The sequence below is a fragment of the Ochotona curzoniae genome, unplaced genomic scaffold (genome assembly GCF_017591425.1).
Source record: "Ochotona curzoniae isolate NIBS_2020 unplaced genomic scaffold, NIBS_Ocur_1.0 contig_2699, whole genome shotgun sequence".
Classification (NCBI taxonomy): domain Eukaryota; kingdom Metazoa; phylum Chordata; class Mammalia; order Lagomorpha; family Ochotonidae; genus Ochotona; species Ochotona curzoniae.
Genome location: NW_024465561.1, coordinates 1,729,097 through 1,748,931, shown reverse-complemented (window position 1 = coordinate 1,748,931; position 19,835 = coordinate 1,729,097). Strand labels below are relative to the sequence as shown.

The window sequence follows — 19,835 nt, the reverse complement described above, 5'->3', positions numbered from 1 at the left end:
CCAAATTCAGCCTCTCCTCTTTATTTACCAGATTTCTAGCATTTCCAGAAAAAAAAATCAAGTTTAGGCAGTACTGATGTGCCATGACCGTTAATGTTTACTCTAAGTATCATTACCTTTCTTCCTTTGCCATGGCCACTCCCAAACAAGATTTGCTGCCAGCAGCCCTGATAGGCTGAGCAAACACACTTGAAGGTCTCCTTCCCTCCTGTGGCTGCCTGTTTCTCAAACCCTCTCAGAATGGAAGCCCTCAATGCCTCCCTCCAACCCAGCTCTCTCTCCTTTTGACTGCGGTGAGTAAGCTGCAGTAACTTCCCGATGAACGGTGAGGAGGCTGGGTTTTGTCCACCACTCAGGACGAAGGGAAGAAACCTTTCACTCCTTGGCCATGGCTCTGTTGCCTCCTTACACGACTGCAGGGTTGAAGGGAACTGAGAACAGGGAGCACAGGGCAATGACCCTATGTAGTTGGGGATGGAGAAGACAGTGGGTAAGCAGGCCATGCCATTCTCTATTCTGCCAACCCTGAGTATACATCTCCTGCCAGACACTCAACTACAGAGAACTGCTAAGGGGTAGAAATAATCCAAACAAGAAAAAGACTTAAGGAGGAAACCACAAGTGCCAGGGTGGGGAAGTGAAAAGGAATATGGGAATAGTGCTGCTGCCAAGTTACCAGCCACCTCCTTATGTTCTCAGATTGCATTTCTTTTATTTGAACAGTTTCACCTCCCAGATTCCTGTAAAACAAATGTGACCCAACCTCAAGGCCAGTGTGGTTCCCTGTTCTCACTCTGGGATTAAAGCACAGTCGGCTGGCCTGAGGACCAGCCTGAGCTACTGCAGCAAGGCAGCAGTGTGACCGGAGCAGCCTGCAGCACAGCCATGGTCCCAACAAGAGCTCTAATCTCTTCCCTCCTCCTGCTGCTGTCACTGACGCTGATGCCCGCCGTCTTCAGCAGCCCAAATTCAGGTAAACTCAACTAACTTTCTATAAGGGGAAGAAACTGGGAGAAAATGTGGCAAATCAACCCTCACATGCACAAAAATGCAGCCCTTGTTATTTAACTACAGGGGTTTGGGGCACGTTAGCCTTTCTTAGTGTGTTTCCTCATTTACTAAAAGGAAAAAACTGTACTTCCAGCTGAAGGGCACTGTGCCAATCAAATGGGATATGGGGTACTGTATGTTAACGTGTCTGCAGTGGTAGCTGGCGAAATATACACACACAGGTTCTCACACACCACATCAAGCTGCACACTCACACACACATTCAATAAAGAAACACAATCTTACTTCCTTCCACAACTTTTTTCAAAAAGAATACAGAATAACCAGGGACAAAAGTGGTGACCGGTGGTAGAGGGGTTTGATGGGGATTGCATTCTTTTCTTTTTTGAGATTTATTTATTTATTATTTTTTATAAAGATTTATTTACTTTTATTATAAAGTCAGACATACAGAGAGGAGGAAAGACAGAAAGGAAGATCCGTCCGCTGATTCACTCCCCAAGTGAGCGCAACGGCCGGTACTGTGCTGATCCGGAGCCAGGAGCCAGAAACCTCCTCCAGATCTCTCACATGGGTGCAGGATCCCAAAGCTTTGGGCCGTCCTCCACTGCTTTCCCAGGCCACAAGCAGGATACTGGATGGGAAGTGGAGCTGCCAGGATTAGAACCGGCACCCATATGGGATCCCGGCGTGTTCAAAGTGAGGACTTTAGCCACTAGGCCATGCTGCCGAGCCCAAGATTTATTTATTTATTTATTTATTATTTTTTATTGGAAAGTCAGTCTTACAGAAAGGAGAGACATAGAGAAAGATCTTCCATCCACTGGTTCACTCCCCAAGTAGCTTCAATGGCTGTAGTTGAGTTGATGTGAAGGCAGGAGCCAGAAGCTTCCTCCAGGTCTCCCAATGTGGGTGCAGGGTCTCAAGGCTTTGGGTCATCCTTCACTGCTTTCCCAGACCACAAGCAGGGAGCTGGATGGGAAGTGGAGCAGCCCGGACACAAACTGACACCCACATAGGATCCAGGCATGTGCAAGGCAAGAACTTTAGCCACTAAGCTACTGAGCCAGGCCCATGCTTGCACATTCTTAGAAAACCAGACAGTCTTGGGCCCAGCTCAGTAGCATAGTGGTTAAATCCTTGCCTTCAATGTGCTGGGATCCAATATGGGTGCCAGTTTGTGTCCCAGCTGTCCACTCCCCATCCAGCTCCCTGCTTGTGACCCGGGAAAGCAGTTGAGGATGGCCCAAAGTCTTGAGACCTTACACCCATGTGGGAGACCCAGGAAAAGCTTCTGGCTCGTGGCTTCAGATTAGCTCAGTTCCCATCATTGCCGCCACTTGGGGACTGAACCAGGAGATGGAGCATCTTTTCTCTGTGCTTCTCCTGCTCTGTGTGAATCCGACTTTCCAATAAATATAAATAAACCTTAAAAAAGAAAGAAAGAAAACAAGGCAGTCCTCATTTGCATCCCGAATAATACATAAGACTTGCCAAGACCGTCTTTCAGACTATTTAAAGGAAATATAGCACACTGAAAAAGTCTTATCTAGTGCTAGGCTGTGCTGAAGTGTTCTGTACCAAGCCCTGTTCCACAGCTCACACAGCTGGGGGCAGACCTTGGGTTATGAGTCCCAAGTCAGCCCTGGTATTCAGCACAGCCAGAGTGGCCCAGCCCTTCACAGAACCACCACATGGAATCCAGCTCTCGTCCAGGTATACTTCAGTGTGAGATCACGTTCTCCCAAGGACTACCTTGCGGTAAAATAAAAGGGGCCCTTAAAAGGTTCATGGAAAATTCTTATGGAAAAACAAAAGCTATGTTTACAGCAAAGAAAGTCTTCTGGAAGCCACTGAATCCCATTTCCCCAGGGCCTGATCACCATTCTGGAAGGAAAAGCTTTTCCATGGCAATGACAGAGTCCTTAGCCTGGAGGCAAGCTCTAGCCCCCAACCCAGGAATGAATACCGTGCACTACCCAAAAGTAGACAGCTTGCTGTGCCCTGTGCAGGTCCTGCTTCCCCGCTGTGCGGCTTCGTTCACACACCCAACCCAAAACTGTTTCCTCCCACAACCAGAAGTGAGCCCTCCATCTCATGGGTGTGCTCACACTTCATATAACTCTTTTTTGCACTTAAACTCTGCTTTGCATTGAAGCTGCTGGAATGCCTCTCCTGTCTACACCGTAACCTCCTGAGGAGCACACACCAGCCACTGCTTCTCATACGCCTCACGCTATCCGGCATAGTACACAGCAAATATCAGGTGCCTGGATGAATAATTTCAAAACTAAAACACTGGCCCTCTAAGACAACAACAAAGTCTGACAGCTGCTCCACCAACACATGAGGCTGATCTGATTAATTCTTAGTGTGGGAGCCATGAAAGGCTGTTCAGCACCATCCCAACCCCACCCTCAGTTACGAAAGCTAGAAATATTTCCAGACTTTGCTAAATGTCCCCAGGAAGCACTACCAGTGGAGAACCTCTTCTACATGCCAGTAGGTCTTTTTTATTATTTTTTAATTGGAAAGGTGGATATACAGAGAGGAGGAGAGACAGGAAGATCTTCCGTCTGATGATTCACTCCCCAAGCAGCCGCAATGGCTGGAGCTGAGCCAATCCAAAGCCAGGAGCCAGGAGCTTCTTCCAGGTCTCCCACGCAGGTGCAGGATCCCAAAGCTTTGGGCCGTCCTCAACTGCTTTCCCTGGCCACAAGCAGAGAGCTGGATGGGAAGCAAGTCTGCTGGGATTAGAACCGGCGCCCAGATGGGATCCCAGTGCATGCACAGCAAGGATTTTAACCACTACACTATTGCGCCGGGCCCATGCCAGTAGTTCTTAAACCTGACTGCACGTTTGGACTCACCTACACATTTCTCTTGGAATTGGCATTAGGGGGACCTGGATCCATATTCTGCATCAGCTGCTCACTCTACAACTCTTAACTAGTCACCTAATTGTCCTGAGGTCCAGTTTTATCATACTGAGATAAATAAAATGCCACATATCACATAAGACACACTGTTAAATAAACTGGTTTATAATGTTGACCTAAAAGGGTTCAGAAAATGGTCAGGGTAAAACTTCAAGGGTGATGAATTGGGACAAACTTGCTTTGCCACCAGTAGCACTGGCACAAACTCCAGGGGCTGGATGGTAGTCAGGCAAAAGCCTTGTTTCCTAGCCAAGCATAATTTTGAATTGATTAGTGCTAAAGGAAATGATACCCTCACCTACCCACACAAAAAAAAAGTCTCAAAATAAAATCTGATCTTACTTGGAGAACTTTTCTATATAACCTTATCTTTTAATTCCATTTTAGCATGATTTTTTAAAATATAGATTTGTTTATTTATTTGAAAGGCAAATCTACAGAGAAAGGAAGGAGAGAGAACGAGTGGGAGAGAGATCCCCAGCCACTGACTCTCTCCCCAAATGGCTGCAATAGCCAAAGCTGAGCCAATTCGAAGCCAACAGCCAGCAGTCAGCAGCTTCTTCTGGGTCTCCCACATGAGTACAAGAGCCCAAGGCTTTGGGTTACCCTCTGCTGCTTTCCCAGGCCACAAACACAGAGCTGGATGGGAAGTGGAGCAGCCAAGACACGAACCGGCACCTATATGAGATGCCAGTGCTGTAGGCAGAGGATTAGTACGCAATGCCACCATGCAGCCCACTTTTGACCATAAGTTTTTATTTATTTGATTTTATTTGAAAGGCAGAATTACAGAAAAAGAGAGAAAGAAACAGAGAGATCTTCCACTGACTGGCTCACTCTCCAAATGCCCACAATGATCAGGGCTCAACCAGGCAGAAGTCAGGAGCTTCCTGTGGGTCTCCCACATGGGTGCAATGGCCCACGCACTTAGACTATCTTCCATTGCTTTCCCAGGCCATAAGCTGGGAGCTAACTGGAAATGGAGCAGCCAGGACTCAAATTGTTGCCAATGTGGCTATGCCACAAATCCATGAATACTTCATATCTTTATTTTTTTTTAATTTTGTTAAATATTATTTACATAAAAGGCAGAGTTATAGAGACAGACAAAGAGGCAGAGAGAAAGGTCAAGAGAGAATCTTCTGTCTGCTGGTTTATTCCCCCAAAATGGCTGCAACTGCTAGGCCTGGGTGGGCCACAGCCAGGAGCTTCATCCGGGTCTAACACATTGGGTGGCAGGAGCCCAAGCACTTGAATCATCTTCTGCTGCTTTCCCAGGCAGATCAGTGAGGAGCTGGATGAGAAGTGGAGCAGCTGGGGTGTGAACTGCCTCCCATCTGGGATGCTAGTGCTACAGGACACAGCTTCATCTGCACAGTACTAGCCACAATTTTTAAAAAATATTTTCATTTTATTTCAAAGACAGAGATACAACAAAAGAGACAAAGCCAGAAATTTTCCAACTGTTGGTTCATGCCTCAAATGCCTAGAACAGCCAGGGCCTGGCCAGGCCAAAGTTAGAAGTTAAGAACTCCATCTGGGTCTCCCTTGTGGGACCCGAGTACCTGAGCCATCACCCACTGCCCCCAGGATGCACACTAGGAGGAAGCTGGAATTAGAAGCAGAGCTGGGACTTGAACTCAGGCACTCTGATATGGGATGCCGCCATCACAAGAGGAGTCATACCTGCTGTGCCAAAGCCCACCCCTAAAAGATAGCTTTTAAAATAACCACATGAGGGCCCAGCACGCTACTCTAGTGGCTGAAGTCCTAGCCTTGCATGTACCAGGATCCCATATGGGCTATGGTTCATATCCCGGCTGCTCCACTTCCCATCCAGCTCCCTGAGTGTGGCCTGGAAAAGCAGCAGAGGATGGTCCAAAGCCTTGAGACCCTGCACCCGTGTGGGAGACCTAGAGGAAGCTCCTGCCTCCTGGCTTTGGATCAGCTCAACTACAGCCATTGTGGCCACTGGGACATGAACCAGTGGATGCAAGATCTTTCTCTCTGTATCTCCTCTTCGAATATTTGGCTTTTCAAGAAAAATAAATATTTTTCAAATGTCAAAATAATAACTACATAAATGCTCAATATGCTTTTTCCAAAAAGAAAGGGAAAAAACATGTGACAATACATGAGGATATTGGGAAATGAATGACATATTCATTTGTTAATTACATTGCTGACTCTAAATTATATGATAATGACTGATTTTACACCCCAGGTATCATTTTAAGTATTTCACATGTATTATCTCCTTTCTAATTTCAAAGAAAACTAACATTTTCTTAACTTTCAATTTTTCAGCCTTTCAAAAATGTAGAAATAGAGTTCCAGTACATTATCCTTCATCCAGTTGTTTTCAAATAACATCTTACATAACTGTAATACAATTACCAAATCAGGAAACTGGCACTGACACAATAACATGAACGAATCCAAAAATGTTCACGTCTTGTTCATCGCTCCACATTAACGTCATCTGACTGCTCCAGGCTCCAATCCCCAAGTCAGTGACAAATAACACAGTCATGTCTCCTTGGTCTTCCCCAATCTAGGATAGTTTCTCAATTTTTCCTTGTCTTTCATGATTTTGGCATTTCAGTGCTTTTGTAGAATGTCCTTCAGCTGGGGCTTGTCTAATCCACTTTTGTTAAGAAGCCCCCAGAGGTGGTATATCTTCATCACAGTACATCAGGGGACCAGGCATCCCCCCTCTCACTCCTGGCCAACTTTCAGCACTTGGATAAGGTGTTGTCTGCCAGGTTTCTCTAAAGTTGCCACTTCCCTCACTAATAAGTACCCTGTGAAGACAAACTTTGAAACTATGCAAATAGCCCAACTCTTCTCATTATACCTTTACCCATTAATTTGTAGAATTCATTAATGGCTCCTGCCTTCAATTATTACAGCCTGTTGCTTAATCAACTAGCGATGTTCTATTTCCATTCTTGTATATTTATTAATTGGAATTTTACTAAAAGGAAAAGCTATCCCTTTTCCCCCTTGACTTATTCAGTTACTTATTTATGTCAGTATGGGCTCACGGAACCTACATGTTATGATTTATTGTTATAATCATTCTGTATGTTGCACTTACTGTCCCCAAATTGGCCCCTGGGAGCTCCTTCACTTTGGCTTCCATGACCCTCTGACACACTTATATGATTACTCAAGCAGTTGCTTGCTTTATAATATCACAACATGTTCCAGATTCATTTTACACCTCCCCGATACGGCCCCAGATCCCGCCATTTCTCCAGGGCCATGATCCCTTTCTTGGGAGGAGAGTATTGACCAGCGCTGGGCACCAGGCTCCCCTGTGGCTAGCAGGTGTTGTTACTGCTAGACCCTCTAGTGGACAGAACCGGGAAATACATGAGTACACACACCAAAATGTGAAACACACACACACACACACATACACGTAACTCCCTCATAGTAGGAATTTCTCATGAACTTCTAGAAGATTGTTTATTTGTTTGGTAGGCAGAGAGAGTAAGCTCTCACCTGACGAAGCAATCCCTGAAATGCCTGCAATGGCAGAGACAGCCAGGCGGAAACCAAGGATCTAGGGGAGCAATCCCAGTCCCAACATGTGTCCTGCGTGACAGGGACGCAGCTACTCGAGTCAGCCGTTCCCTGATGCCTCCAAGGCCATGAATGAGCAGACAGTCGGAATGGGGAAGAGGACTGGCACAGGAACCCTGGCACTCTGATACAGAATGAAGGCATCCCTAGTGGCATCTTCACCTCTCTGCTGAGTCACCGTGCCTGTCCCCATACGACTGCTGGCCACATTTTACAAATCAGGACATAACAGGGGGAAATAAGTTATGTGTCCTAATGCATAGTAAGATGCAAGGATGATGTACATTTGAAAGCTATAAGAAAGGATTTTGAATGTTTTACCCCCCATGAAAATTATAAAAATTTAAAGAGATTAACATGCTTTCTCTGATTTGAACATGACACTAGGAATATATATGTGTATATCAAAAAGCAAAGGATTCTTTCTAAACATGTGTAATATTTATATGTCAATCAGAAAATACAAATTAGGTAAAGAAAGCAGAGAGAAGTTCAGTAACTTATCTAAAATCACAAACTGCACATTTAGCGGCAGTAGGAAATCAAAATAATGATACACAAGCCACACTGCAAGTCCGGAAGTGCAGAAGTGACTTCGTTACGAACACGTGTCAGCAGGAAGGCACGAGCCTGAGCAGCCGGTGCAGACCTTCTCTTTGGAAACACACCGATAGCACCAGGTACTCGGTGCCGGCCTGGCCGCCGGGCACCCACTGCAGCTCTGAACTCCTGCACGAGACACACTGCAGTGCTCACCTCACAGCAGGGAATCAAGAATCAAGGAGCTTACGTGACAGAGCCAGTGTTTGACCCCACACCTATCTGTATATAAAGTCCATTCTTAGACCACATACCAACGCTTCCTAAAATATGTTGTACATGTAACATAAATCAGCATATTTTAACAGTTACATGTTTGTTTTAATTTCATTTACTTAGAAAAAAATCTATATGACAACTTTTTGTATCAGATATAATACTACATAAAGTGAGGTTGCTTTATAAAATAAATGCAAAGAAAAAGTATGAAGCAAATAATAGTAGAAGCAGAAAAAATGGGCCATAAATGTTAGAGGTCGTAGGAGATGTCTCACTAAGTACTGAGCAGTTTCCTTCTCCGTCATGCCCAGAAAATCATAGCCACGCGGCCGCAGGGAGAGCGACAGGTTAAGCATTTGGGGCCTAGATGAGTGTTCACCCTGGATGTGTCATCATTACCTTCATGAACTTGCATATTTCATTTGATGTCTCTGATCTTCAATTTCTGAAAGAAAAAGAGGGAATATGATCAAATTAATATAGCCCTTTTGAAAGCAATTTGAGAACAGAATCAAAAATTCACAAAACTATTCTTTTCAGTATGTACTTTTTTTATTTGAAATGCAGACCTGCAAAAAAAAAAAGAGAGAAAAGGAGAGGGAGAGAGAGGAGGAGAGAGAGAGAGAGATCTTCCATCTACTGGTTCACTTCCCAAATGGCAGTAACAGCCAGTGCTGAGCCAGGCAAGAGCCAGGAGCCAGGAGCTTCATCCAGATCTGCAAACGCATGAGGGACCCAAGCACTTAGGCCAGCACCCATTGCTCTCCTAGGTACATTAGAAGGAAAACTAGATTGTAAATGGGGCAGCTCAGATTCAAGCCAGTGCCCAAATGGGGTGCCGGCATTGTAGGCAGCAGCTTAACCCACTATGCCACAACATTGGCCCTACAAAATTGTTCCTAACTTTTGACCAGGTAATTTCCCTTTGAGAATGCTCTACCAAGAAAATAACCCAAAACTTGGAAAAAGATTTTCAAGAACAAAGAAATTAAGCAATACGATATCTCAAAATAAAACAATCTAAATATTCAAAGTAGAACAGCTGAATAACTAGGATACATATACTTGGAGCAAGTATTATGCAGTCACTAAAAATGCAGTGGGGGCAGGCATTTGGTGACTCAATTATGGCACCATTCAAGATACCTGCATCTCCCATTGCAGTGCCAGTTCCAGTCTCAACTCCTTTACCCCCGATCCAGCTTCCTGTTAACGCCCAGCCTGGGAAGTGGCGATGATGCCCTAAGCACTGGGTCCCTGCCACCTACAAGGGACATGGTGATGTGAGTTTTGCCTCCTGGATTCCGCCTGGCCCATCCCTGGCTTTGCAGTTGTTTGGAGAGTGAATCGAGAGATGGAAGATTCTGTCTCTGCTTCTCTTTCTCCACAGAAAAATGAAAATTGACAAAATTTTTTAAAATGTAATATCATAAAAAGATACCAATGTGCATATAAAGTTAAGAGAAATCTGTTCACATTACTATGGCAACCGCCATTTACAGAAAGACAGATGTAAGTAACAAATATACCAGAATACCAATGGTTAATAAGAATAATGATCTCTTTGCACTTTCAAAATTTTTTCCAATGTAATGAGATTAAAATGGAAAGGATGAAAAGCACCAGGCTAAGGGATTTACCTATGTAATCTCCAAGACTGCTTCTGGCTCTAATATTCTGTGGCTTTTCTCTGGAAATGGGAGTGGAGATGAAGGACACAAACACCAGAGTTTAGCAGTTCTCTGTTCATGCTCCAGAACAGCATGAGAACATCTGGGATGGTGCAACTCCTCCATGTGAGTGGCAGAAAGGGCACGAGTCTGGGAAAGAGGAGACCTAAGTTGAACCAGACGATCTTGAGGGACCATGAGGCCTAACCATGAGGCTGGATGGTCACTGGACCATTCCTTCAGAGTCTAGTGAGAGAGAAAGACTGCATCTTCATCTTCTACGGCTGCTGAAACCAAACACCCCAGATCAGTGGCTTAAGCATCAAGAACTCATTCTTTCACAGTCCTGGAGGCTAGAAGAGGCTAGAAACCCAAGAATAAGCTGCCTTCAGGTTCAGTTTATTTTCCCATGCAGCTGTTAACTGGGTACAACCTTGCTCAGCTTCTGGGACCAGACAAGAACAGGCATGTTAAGTGCAGTTGCCACAGACTGGCCTCTCCCCTTGACTTGGTCTGGGGCTGATGTAACAAAGAAGACCAGGTGACTTACAAACAAGAGAAGCTCATTCCTCAGAGTCTCAGCACACCTGGGCTGTGGTCAGGGTCCTCCTCATTGCAAACCCCTGGCTTGCTCCTGCATCTTCACCTGCCAGGAGGACAGCGACAGTGCTCTCTGGGTCCCATTCACAAGGGCACTAATTCCCCATATGCGGGCTCTACCCTCTGACATAATTACCTCTCAGGCTCCCACCTCCTACTGCTGTCCCACTAGAGGTTACATTTCAACCTGCCAACTTTTAGAGGGACACATTCAGGCCACAGTGCTGGCCTCCATGCTATATCCTCACATTGTTGTTCCTCTGGGGTCTCTCTTGGCTAAATCTCCTCTTGGAAGGACCCCAGTTGGAACAGTAGGGCTCATCACAACAGCCTCCTTTCAACTTCACCATCTCTTGACAAGTCCTGTTCTGAAGGACTGGAGATGGAGGCTTCAGCATGTGACTTCGGGAACACACAATCCACTTCACCACAGATGTCCTGAAATTATAAACTATAACTGTGTAATAACAGAGCCGTGTTCAACAGGATAGAAACCAGATGAAAGCATAATAAATTCTGACAGGAAACATCAGAAACAACCACACACTGGAGACGTATCTGGGCCCAGTTCTAGCGTGAGGACTTCAGGCTTACAAACCACCATCCTTTTTAGATATCATCAAATGGAGATTAGATGGACTCAAATGATAAAACAGCCTCAGACAGAGGACAACATGGATGTATTTGTTCTAGAGAAACAGCGATCAATTCCTGCCTCTTATGGCTAAATGGAGATGATAGATTGAACACAGCAAGTTGGAGTCAAGTGAAAATCTTGGCTCAAATGCTGATCTGCTCCCTTCTCCTCAAGTCATGACAATTTTACGAGAGGAGTGGGGAAAAGCATAAGGTCTTAATAAACTTCCTAATTTGTTCTCTTCTGCCCAAAAACTATTTTCTCCAAAGCCTTCAACTAAGCTTTCCATTCTAGGTCAGATTTTAAGCCTCAATTCCTTTTCCATTTAAATATCTCTCTCTTTCTCTCTCTCACTACCTTTCAAATAAATAAAAATAATTTTAAAAACAAAGAGATCTTCTATCCACTGGCTCACTCCTCAAATGGCTGTCATGCTCCAGCTGTGGGCTAAGCTGAAGCCAGAAGCCTGGAACTCCCTCCAGTTATCCCATATAGGTGGCACGGGACATCTGTTACAGCTTTCCCATGAATATTAGCAATGAACTGAATTGAAAGTGGCACTTACATGGAATGAAGACATTGAAGGTGACAGCTTAACCCACTGGCCCACAATGCCAGCACCTCTGTTTAAATTTTCATTTTGCTTGAAAGAGAGGGAAGGAGAGAAGAAAGAGAGAGAGAGATCCTCCATCCACTAGTTCACTCCTCAAATGTTTTCAAGACTCAGGTCTAGGTCAGGCCAAAGCCAGGGAGCTGACATTCCATTTGGCTCTCCACATGGGTGGCAGGGATCCAAGCCCCGGTCCATCACCTGCTGACACTTCCCAGGGTATACCTTAGCAGGAAGCTGGATCTGAGGAAGGGCCGTCAGCATTTGAACTGATCCCTCCAACACGGCACATGAGCATCCTAAGAAATGACTTAGTCGTTACACCATATGCCTGCCCTCTCTTGAAAGAACCTAGATTTCTGAAGTGAAAGAGGAGAATCTGACCTCTGCTGCCCTGGGTTGCACGTTTCCATGGGTCTTGTCCCTTTCCAGTGCCTGGGAATGACCTGTTTTCTTCCAACAGAGGTCGCCAGAGGCCACAAGGACCAGCGCCAAACTTCTGGGCGGTGGCTCTGGGAAGATGGCCAAGAATGTGAGTGCAAAGGTCAGTAACAAGGCATCAACAACAGCAATGGTATCACCATGACCCTGGCTCTATCCCTTAAGCCCTCTGAGACCAGTGCAGATGTTATCTGAACTGACTTCAGCCACCGCCCTCCACCACGCTCAGCACCAACACCTGTTTCCTTACTGAGTCAGGGTCTGCAGGAGAACCATCTGAATCTCAAGATGCCTCCTCCCCTACTTGAGCTTTTTCCTGAGAACCAGGTCTCCTTTCCAAAATGCCTTCCGAGAGCTTCCTTTCCCTCACTGGAAAGAATGAAAGCAGAGAGGCAAAATAGCTGCCAGAGATGAGGCAAACTCCAAAACACAGACACCAGGGTCTGACTACCGAGTTTTCTTGCCAGTCTTGCCTTATGCATCCTCCAAATCTGCCAGCAAACCGTGCTCACATCGGTCATTAAACCCATGTGTTCACGCAGCTGTACGTCCCCATTCTTCTGTGTTGAATCTGCTGCAGGCTGAGAGGAAATGAAGGCAGGGAAAGCCAGCCTCCTCCCTACTCAAACATGCGGGCGCTCCCGTCTAAGCAGGGTTATCTGTCATTTCAGGCTGGTTCCTGAGAGCTCCTAAAAGAAAACTCATGACGGTTCATGGGCAAGCAAAGAAACACTGTCCGTGTGATCACTTCAAGGGCACTGCGAAGAAAACCAGTAAGTTGTAAGGGATGGCCTTCATAAACCAGTCTTGTGAAATCAGAAGCGAAGTAGGGGTTGAGCATAGAGAGGAAGGGTAAGACCAGGTGGGCACACAGCTCAACCCCTCCCATTTGGTGTCAGCTTGTGCAGAAACACAAAGAACGTTTCCAATAAAAATAAAAGGAAATGTAGGATTCAATTCTCTAGGTAGAAGAACAGGTTAATCCAATTCCTGAATTGAGGTCCTGCCCACTGATCTTTGAAGAAGACACTAACATTAGCGTCTGTCAGAACTGAACTCCTGGGGTCAGTGCAGTGATGTAGCATGCTAATCCTCTGCCTGTGGTGCTAGCATTCCATACAGGTGCCAGTTCTAGCTCCAACTGCTCCAGTTCCAATCCAGCGTCCTGCTAGCATGCATGGGAAAGGGACAGAGGATGGTTCAAGTCTTTGGACCCCTGTACCTACATTAGACACAGAAGAAGCTCCTGGCTCCCAGCTTCAGACTGGCCCAGCTCTGGTCTTTAAAAACATTTAGGGAGTAAATCAGCAGATGAAAGATCTCTCTCTCTCTCCCTGTCTGTATGTCTCTTTCTCTCTAACTCGACTTTCAAGCAAAATTTTAAAAATCCTTAAAAAAGAGAGGGAGAGAACTGACCTCATTTCTAGTTCAGTAATTTTTCAGCAGCATATAAAAAGTAAATTAGTGGGCCCAGCGCAGAAGCCTAGTGGCTAAAATCCTCATCTTAAATGTGGTGGGATCCCATATGGGTGCCAGTTCTAATCCCGGCAGCTCCACTTCCCATCCAGCTCCCTGCTTGTGACCTGGGAAAGCAGTCAAGGACGGCCCAAAGCCTTGGGACCCTGCACCCATGTGGGAGACCCGGAAAGAAGTTCCTGGCTCCTAGCTTCAGATCGGCTCAGCGTCAGCTATTGCAGCCACTTGGGGAGTGAATCATCAGATGGAAGATCTTTGTCTCTGTCTCTCCTCCTCTCTGTACATCTGCCTTTCCAATAAAATAAATAAATCTTTTTAAAAAAAAACACCTATATCACAAAAATTAATTTCAGGTGGATTAAGATCAAAATATACGAAATCTATATAAATAGTATATTCACAAGCCTTGGATAAGGAAAGACTTATTTTTACTTCTCTTTTTTTCTATATTTTATTTAAGAGACATTTTAAAGAGCTCCTGTCCGCTGGCTTATGCTCCCTAACTGCCCACAATGGCCAGGGCTGATCAAGGTTGAAACCTGAAGCCAGAAACTCAGCCTGGGTCTGCCACGTGGATGGGAGGTACCCATCTACCTGAGCTATTACCGGCTGCTTCCAAGCTGTACGTTAGCAGGAAACCAGAATTAGGAGCAGAGATGGGACTCAAACTCACGGAGTCCTATATGTAATGTTGGTGCACCAACTAGCACCCTAACCACTCTACCCATCAATCCCCCACACCAAGAAGTATTTCTTAAACAAGATATAAAATGTGCCACCTATAATATGGAAGACTGATATGTCTAACTTCATTCAAGTTTAACAAAATTTGGTTATCAATGGATAAAACCGTAAGCTTCAGAGTTGATGTAATATGCAACATATATAGCCTACATAATATTCAGAGTACATAAAGAATTCTTGAGGGGTCACTATGATGGCTTAACCTGCTTACCCTTTACTCGCAAGCAACAGCATCCCCTATGGGCACAGTTTGCATCCCACCTGCTCCATTTCCCATCCAGCCATGTGGGAGACACAGAAGAAACTCCTGACTCCTGGCTTCAGAGAAGTTCAGCTCCAGCCACTGTGGCCATTTGGGGAAGGAACTAGCAGATGGAAGATCTTTCTCTGTCTCTCCTCTCTGTGAATCTCTCTGTAAATATATATATATATATTTTTTTCAATATATATATATATTTTTTTTTCAATAATTCTTGGGACTGGCACAAGCTAAACTACTACCTGCACATCCGGCATTTAAAGGTACCAGTTCAAGTTGTAGCCATTTCACTTCCAATCTAGAGCCTGCTAATGTACCTGGGAATGCATTGGAAGAGAGCTCAAGTACTTGGGCCCCTGCACCCACATGGGAGACCCAGACACTCCCGGCACCACGCTTTGGTCTGGCCTGGTTTGGGATGAACCAGAGATGGAACATCCCTTTCTGTGTGACTTTCTCAATTAAAGGTCTTTGTTCTACTTCACTCTCTGTGCCTTCCCAAAAAGCAAAAATAAATATATTTTAAAAGATTTACTTAATTTGTTTGGAAAGGCTGATTTACAGAGAAGAAGAGACAAAGATCTGCCATCTGATGGTTCACTCCCCAAATGGCTGCAATGGTCAAAGCTGAGCCCATCTGAAGCCAGGAGCCAGGAACTTCTTCTGGGTCTTCCATATAGTTACAGGGTTCCAAATCGAGCCATCCTCGACTGCTTTCCCAAGCCACAAGCAGGGAGCTGAATGGGAAATGGAGCAGCCAGGACACGAACCAATGCCCATATGGGATCCCGCCACCTGCAAGGTGAGGATTTAGTGACTGGTTAAAAAAATAATCTCTATAGATCAATGAGAGGAAGGCAGGCAATACAACAGATAAATTGGCAAAATATATATATAGCCACTGCACAGATGAAGAAATCCAAATAGTGAGTTAATAAATGAAATAGTACTCAACATAACTACTGGAAAATGTGAAAATCAAAATGAGGGCAGGGTTCTGTCTAGCAGATAACATGCTGGTTGGAATGTCAGTATCCCACCTCATGGAACCTGGATTCAATTCCTGGCTCCAGCTCCTGATCCCAGCTTCCTGCTAATGCAGACCCTGGAGGCAGAGACAATAACTCAAATAATTGGTTCCTGCCACCAGTGTGAGAGACCTGTGTTGTGTGCCTGACTGCTGACTTTAGCTCTGGGCCCAGTCCTGGCCACTGCAAGCAACTGGTAAGTCAAACAGTAGATGAGAACCTCTCTCTGCCCCTCTTCCTCCTAAACAACAGCTCTCTGTATATCTCTCTCTCAAGTAAATCATTTTAAAATGAGGTATCAGTATATAGTCATGATAAAAACAGAAGTTTTTAAGTCTGACAAGACCAAGCTTACTGACAAGACCGCACTTGCCACAGTTGCAAACCCTGCACACATCTTTTAAATGTTTCTTTTTAATGATTTAAAAAGTAAAATGAGATAGAGACAGAGACAGAGTGAGGTCTTCCACCCACTGGTTCATTTATCAAATCTCCACAACAACCAGGGCTAGGCCAAGCCTGAGCCAGGAGCCTAGAACTCATCCAGGTCTTCCACTTGGGTGGCAGGGACCTAAGGCCCGACCATCACTTGCTGCTTTCCCGGCATTAGCAGCAAGCTGGATCAGAAGCAGAGATGAGACTTGATCCCAGGCACTCACAAAGTGTATGTGGGTTTCCAAAGCAATGGCCTAACTCCCACGTGGGTGCAGGGTCCCAAAGCTTTGCGCCGTCCTCGATTGCTTTCCTGGGCCACAGGCAGGGAGCTGGATGGGAAGCGGGGCTGGCGCCCATATGGGATCCCAGGCATGCAAGGCAAGGACCTTAACCACTGCGCCACCACGCCGGACCCTACCATCACTGAATTTTTTAAAAGACACAGAAAAGGGCCCAGCCTAGTGGTTAAATTCTCATGTTGCATGCACTGGAATCCCATATAGGCACTGGTTTGAGTCCCAGATGCTCCACTTTCCTTCCAGCTCCCTGCTTATGGCTTGGGAAAGCAGTGGAGGACGACCTAGGGCCTTGGGACCAGAGGGGGCTCCTGGCTTCGAATCAGCTTTTGCCTAGCTCTGGCCTTTGCAGCCACATGGGGAGTGAATCAGCAGATGGAAGATCTTTTTCTCTGTCTCTCCTGTTAATCTGGGTTTCTAAGTAAAAAATAAATATTAAAAAAAAAAGCACCCACACAGAAGAATTGGTATTTGGTACATTAGTTAAGACAGCTCTTGGGACACTTATGTCCCATATCATAGTGCCTAGGTTGTACTCCTGGTCCACTCCCAGTTCCAATGTCCTGCTAGTGTATACCATGGGAGACAGCAGATAATGGCTCAAGTAGCTGGGTCCCTGTCACCCACATGGGAGACCCCAACTGAACTCCTAGCTCCTAACTTCAGTCTAGCCAGACCCAGCATTGTAGACATTTGGGGAATAAAGAGGCAGAGTTCTATCTCTTTTTGCTTTTTAAAGTAATGAGCTTTAAAATAACCTCCTAGGATTGGCACTGTGGCACAGAAGGTTAAGCCATGCCTACAGTACCAGCATCTTACAGGGGGTGCCAGTTCAAGTTCCAGCTGCTCCACTTCTGACCCAGTTCTCTGCTAATACACCAGGGAAAGCAGTGGAAAATGGTCCAAGTGCTTGGGTCACTGCCATCCCCGTGGGAGACCAGGAAGAGGCTCATGGTTTCTGGCTTCCACCACCTGGCGCAGCCCCAGCCATTGCCACCATCTGGGAAGTGAACAAGCAGACGGAAGGTCATGCCATCTATCTCTCCTTCTCCATCACTCTGCCTCTAAAATAAATAAATATTAATATTGCCTTAGTCCGACTCAGCAGCTACAACAAAATGCCACAGAGCAGTTACAAATAGGAAAATTTATCACAGTTCTAGAAGTTGGGAAAGATAAGAAGTTGGAAAATCAGTTTGATTGCCGAGTCATTATTAACTCCTATATTTAGATGTGTATTTTGCAATAGTAAAATATTTATTAAGGGTGAAGAGCAAAGCAGTAAGTATAGTATAATCTCATTTCTGCTTTTTGAAGTAAACCACTATGTTTATACAGCAAAAGTCATGGAGGTGTAGCTGGTGATTAACAGTGATTAGCTCTGGAGAGTAGGTAGCAGGATTTGGGATGCTTTTTTACTTTTCGTTGGAATTTTTTTTTTCCTACTAGACAAGTATTAACTAACCATTTAGAAGCACTCATAAAAATTAAATGTCAAGCACGTTTTTAAGGAGTGGATATTAGGTGCAGCAAACTGCCCACCTGTGACATCCAAATCCCATGTTGAAGTGCCCGGATTCAAGCCCTTTCTCTGTCCTCCGTTCCAGCTTCCTGCTGATGTGCACCCTGGGAGGCAGCAGGCGGTGGCTCCTGGACACAGGTCCCTACTGCCCATGCTGAAGACCCAGAATGAGTTTCTGGCTCTTGGTTTGGCCTGGCCCTGCACCTGCTACTGTGGACATCTGGGGAATCAAAAAGCAGATGGGATATTTCTCTTTGCCACTCTTTCAAAGAAAATTTTAATTATTAACACATTTTTTTTTTCATCTTAGGACATCAAAAGTACCGCCGGCACCCAAACAAGCACTCCAGAGCCTGCCAGCAATTCCTCAAACGGTGTCAACTAGCAAGCCTTGCTTTGCCCCTGTAGGAGCTCCAAGAGCCCACTCTGCTTCCGGAACATTCTCAGGCCAGAGGGCAGTCAGTGTGCCTAGAGAATGTTCTTCATCTTTCCACACCTTAGTTTCACCCTCTAAATCATTCCAGTGCTCTCAAAGGGCATTTTCCCAAGATCATATTAATTACCATTCCTCCTGGAAAGATCCAGAAAACCCCAGCTTCCTAGCCAGTCTCAACCCTAAATACAGGCAGAAAGTAGCAAACAGAAGTCAGTAAATATTGTTACATGTTAACAGGTCAAAAATACTTCTCTCAGGCAGGGTCTGCCCAGTCAGTTCACTCCAAAGCCAGCCCTAGTATAAACACATTTTCTACCACCATGATCCTTACTTTTTCTCCACTGTCCAGCCTCTTCAGTTTTTCAACAAATTTCTGTAGGTAAGAGCTAGGGACAAGAAAACCAGGTATAGGGGCTGGTATTGTGGCATAGCAGGCACCACTTCTGATGTGGCATCCTAAATGGGCACTAGTTTGCGTCCTGGCTTCTCCACTTCTGACCCAGCTTCCTGCTAATGTGCCTGGAAAAGCAGCAGGAGAAGGCGTGAGTGCTTGGACCCCTGCAATCACGTTGGAGACCAAGAAGAAGCTCCTGGATTTGACCTAGCACAGCCCTGACCACTGTGCCCATTCAGAGTGTAAACCAGCGGTTAGAAGATTCATTGATCTCTCTCTTTCCCTCTGCCTCTGCAACTGCCTTTCAAACAAATTTTTTTAAAAAAAAACTGTAAAAATAAACAATGAGTTAGTAATGATCTTATTAAAGATAACGTTTAAAAACTAAATTTTCTAACATATAAGTGGTTGCCTTCAGTATTTATGATTTTTAAATATGTGTATATATATTTTAAATATATATTAGCTATATATGCAGAATGTAATTCGGGGCTAGAAAAATAGTGTAGAAACCTCAAAAACCATTTAAAAGAGCTTAAAGCTGTAAAAACTATATATAAATATATATATATATATATTATGTATCTATTATATAGCATGGGAGTGATCAAAACAACATTATAAGCAGTTTATAAGCATTATAAGCAGTGGAAAAAATTAATGTAGCCAGAATAGACAATACCTCCCCTCTGGCCCATTTCTCAAAGATCAAAAAGTGAGGGAATAAGGGACCACTCAACTAGAATATGGTTTCTGTCTATCTAAACAGAAGACAAATTTGGGACGCTTGACTAATGGGAAAAAACATTTTAACTGAATGATGAGTGGGGTGGGGCCCTATTTATGACACAAGAGGGCAAGCCCCTCCCCTCTGCTAAGCAGTGTTAGGCACACAGCCTGCTCCTATCCCTAATTCTCTCACCTCAA

At 45.0% G+C, this 19,835-nt stretch overlaps 1 protein-coding gene across 1 annotated transcript; it reads left to right on the top strand.

The window, feature by feature from the left end:
* Window positions 1-748: 748 nt before the first annotated feature.
* CXCL17 (C-X-C motif chemokine ligand 17) lies at window positions 749-19,196 on the top strand. The gene is made up of 4 exons (XM_040976595.1): window positions 749-973; window positions 12,341-12,421; window positions 12,990-13,091; window positions 18,389-19,196. The coding sequence occupies exons 1-4, from the start codon at window positions 886-888 to the stop codon at window positions 18,484-18,486; spliced, it is 369 nt and encodes a 122-aa protein (XP_040832529.1). The 5' UTR covers window positions 749-885; the 3' UTR covers window positions 18,487-19,196.
* The last annotated feature ends 639 nt before the right edge of the window (window positions 19,197-19,835 follow it).

Coding starts and splice junctions, on each gene's coding strand:
- CXCL17 (XM_040976595.1), top strand. CDS start 886: ATGGTCCCAACAAGAGCTCTAATCTCTTCCCTCCTCCTGCTGCTGTCA. Junction 974..12,340: donor CTTCAGCAGCCCAAATTCAG/GTAAACTCAACT, acceptor TTCTTCCAACAG/AGGTCGCCAGAGGCCACAAG. Junction 13,092..18,388: donor GGGCACTGCGAAGAAAACCA/GTAAGTTGTAAG, acceptor TTTTCATCTTAG/GACATCAAAAGTACCGCCGG.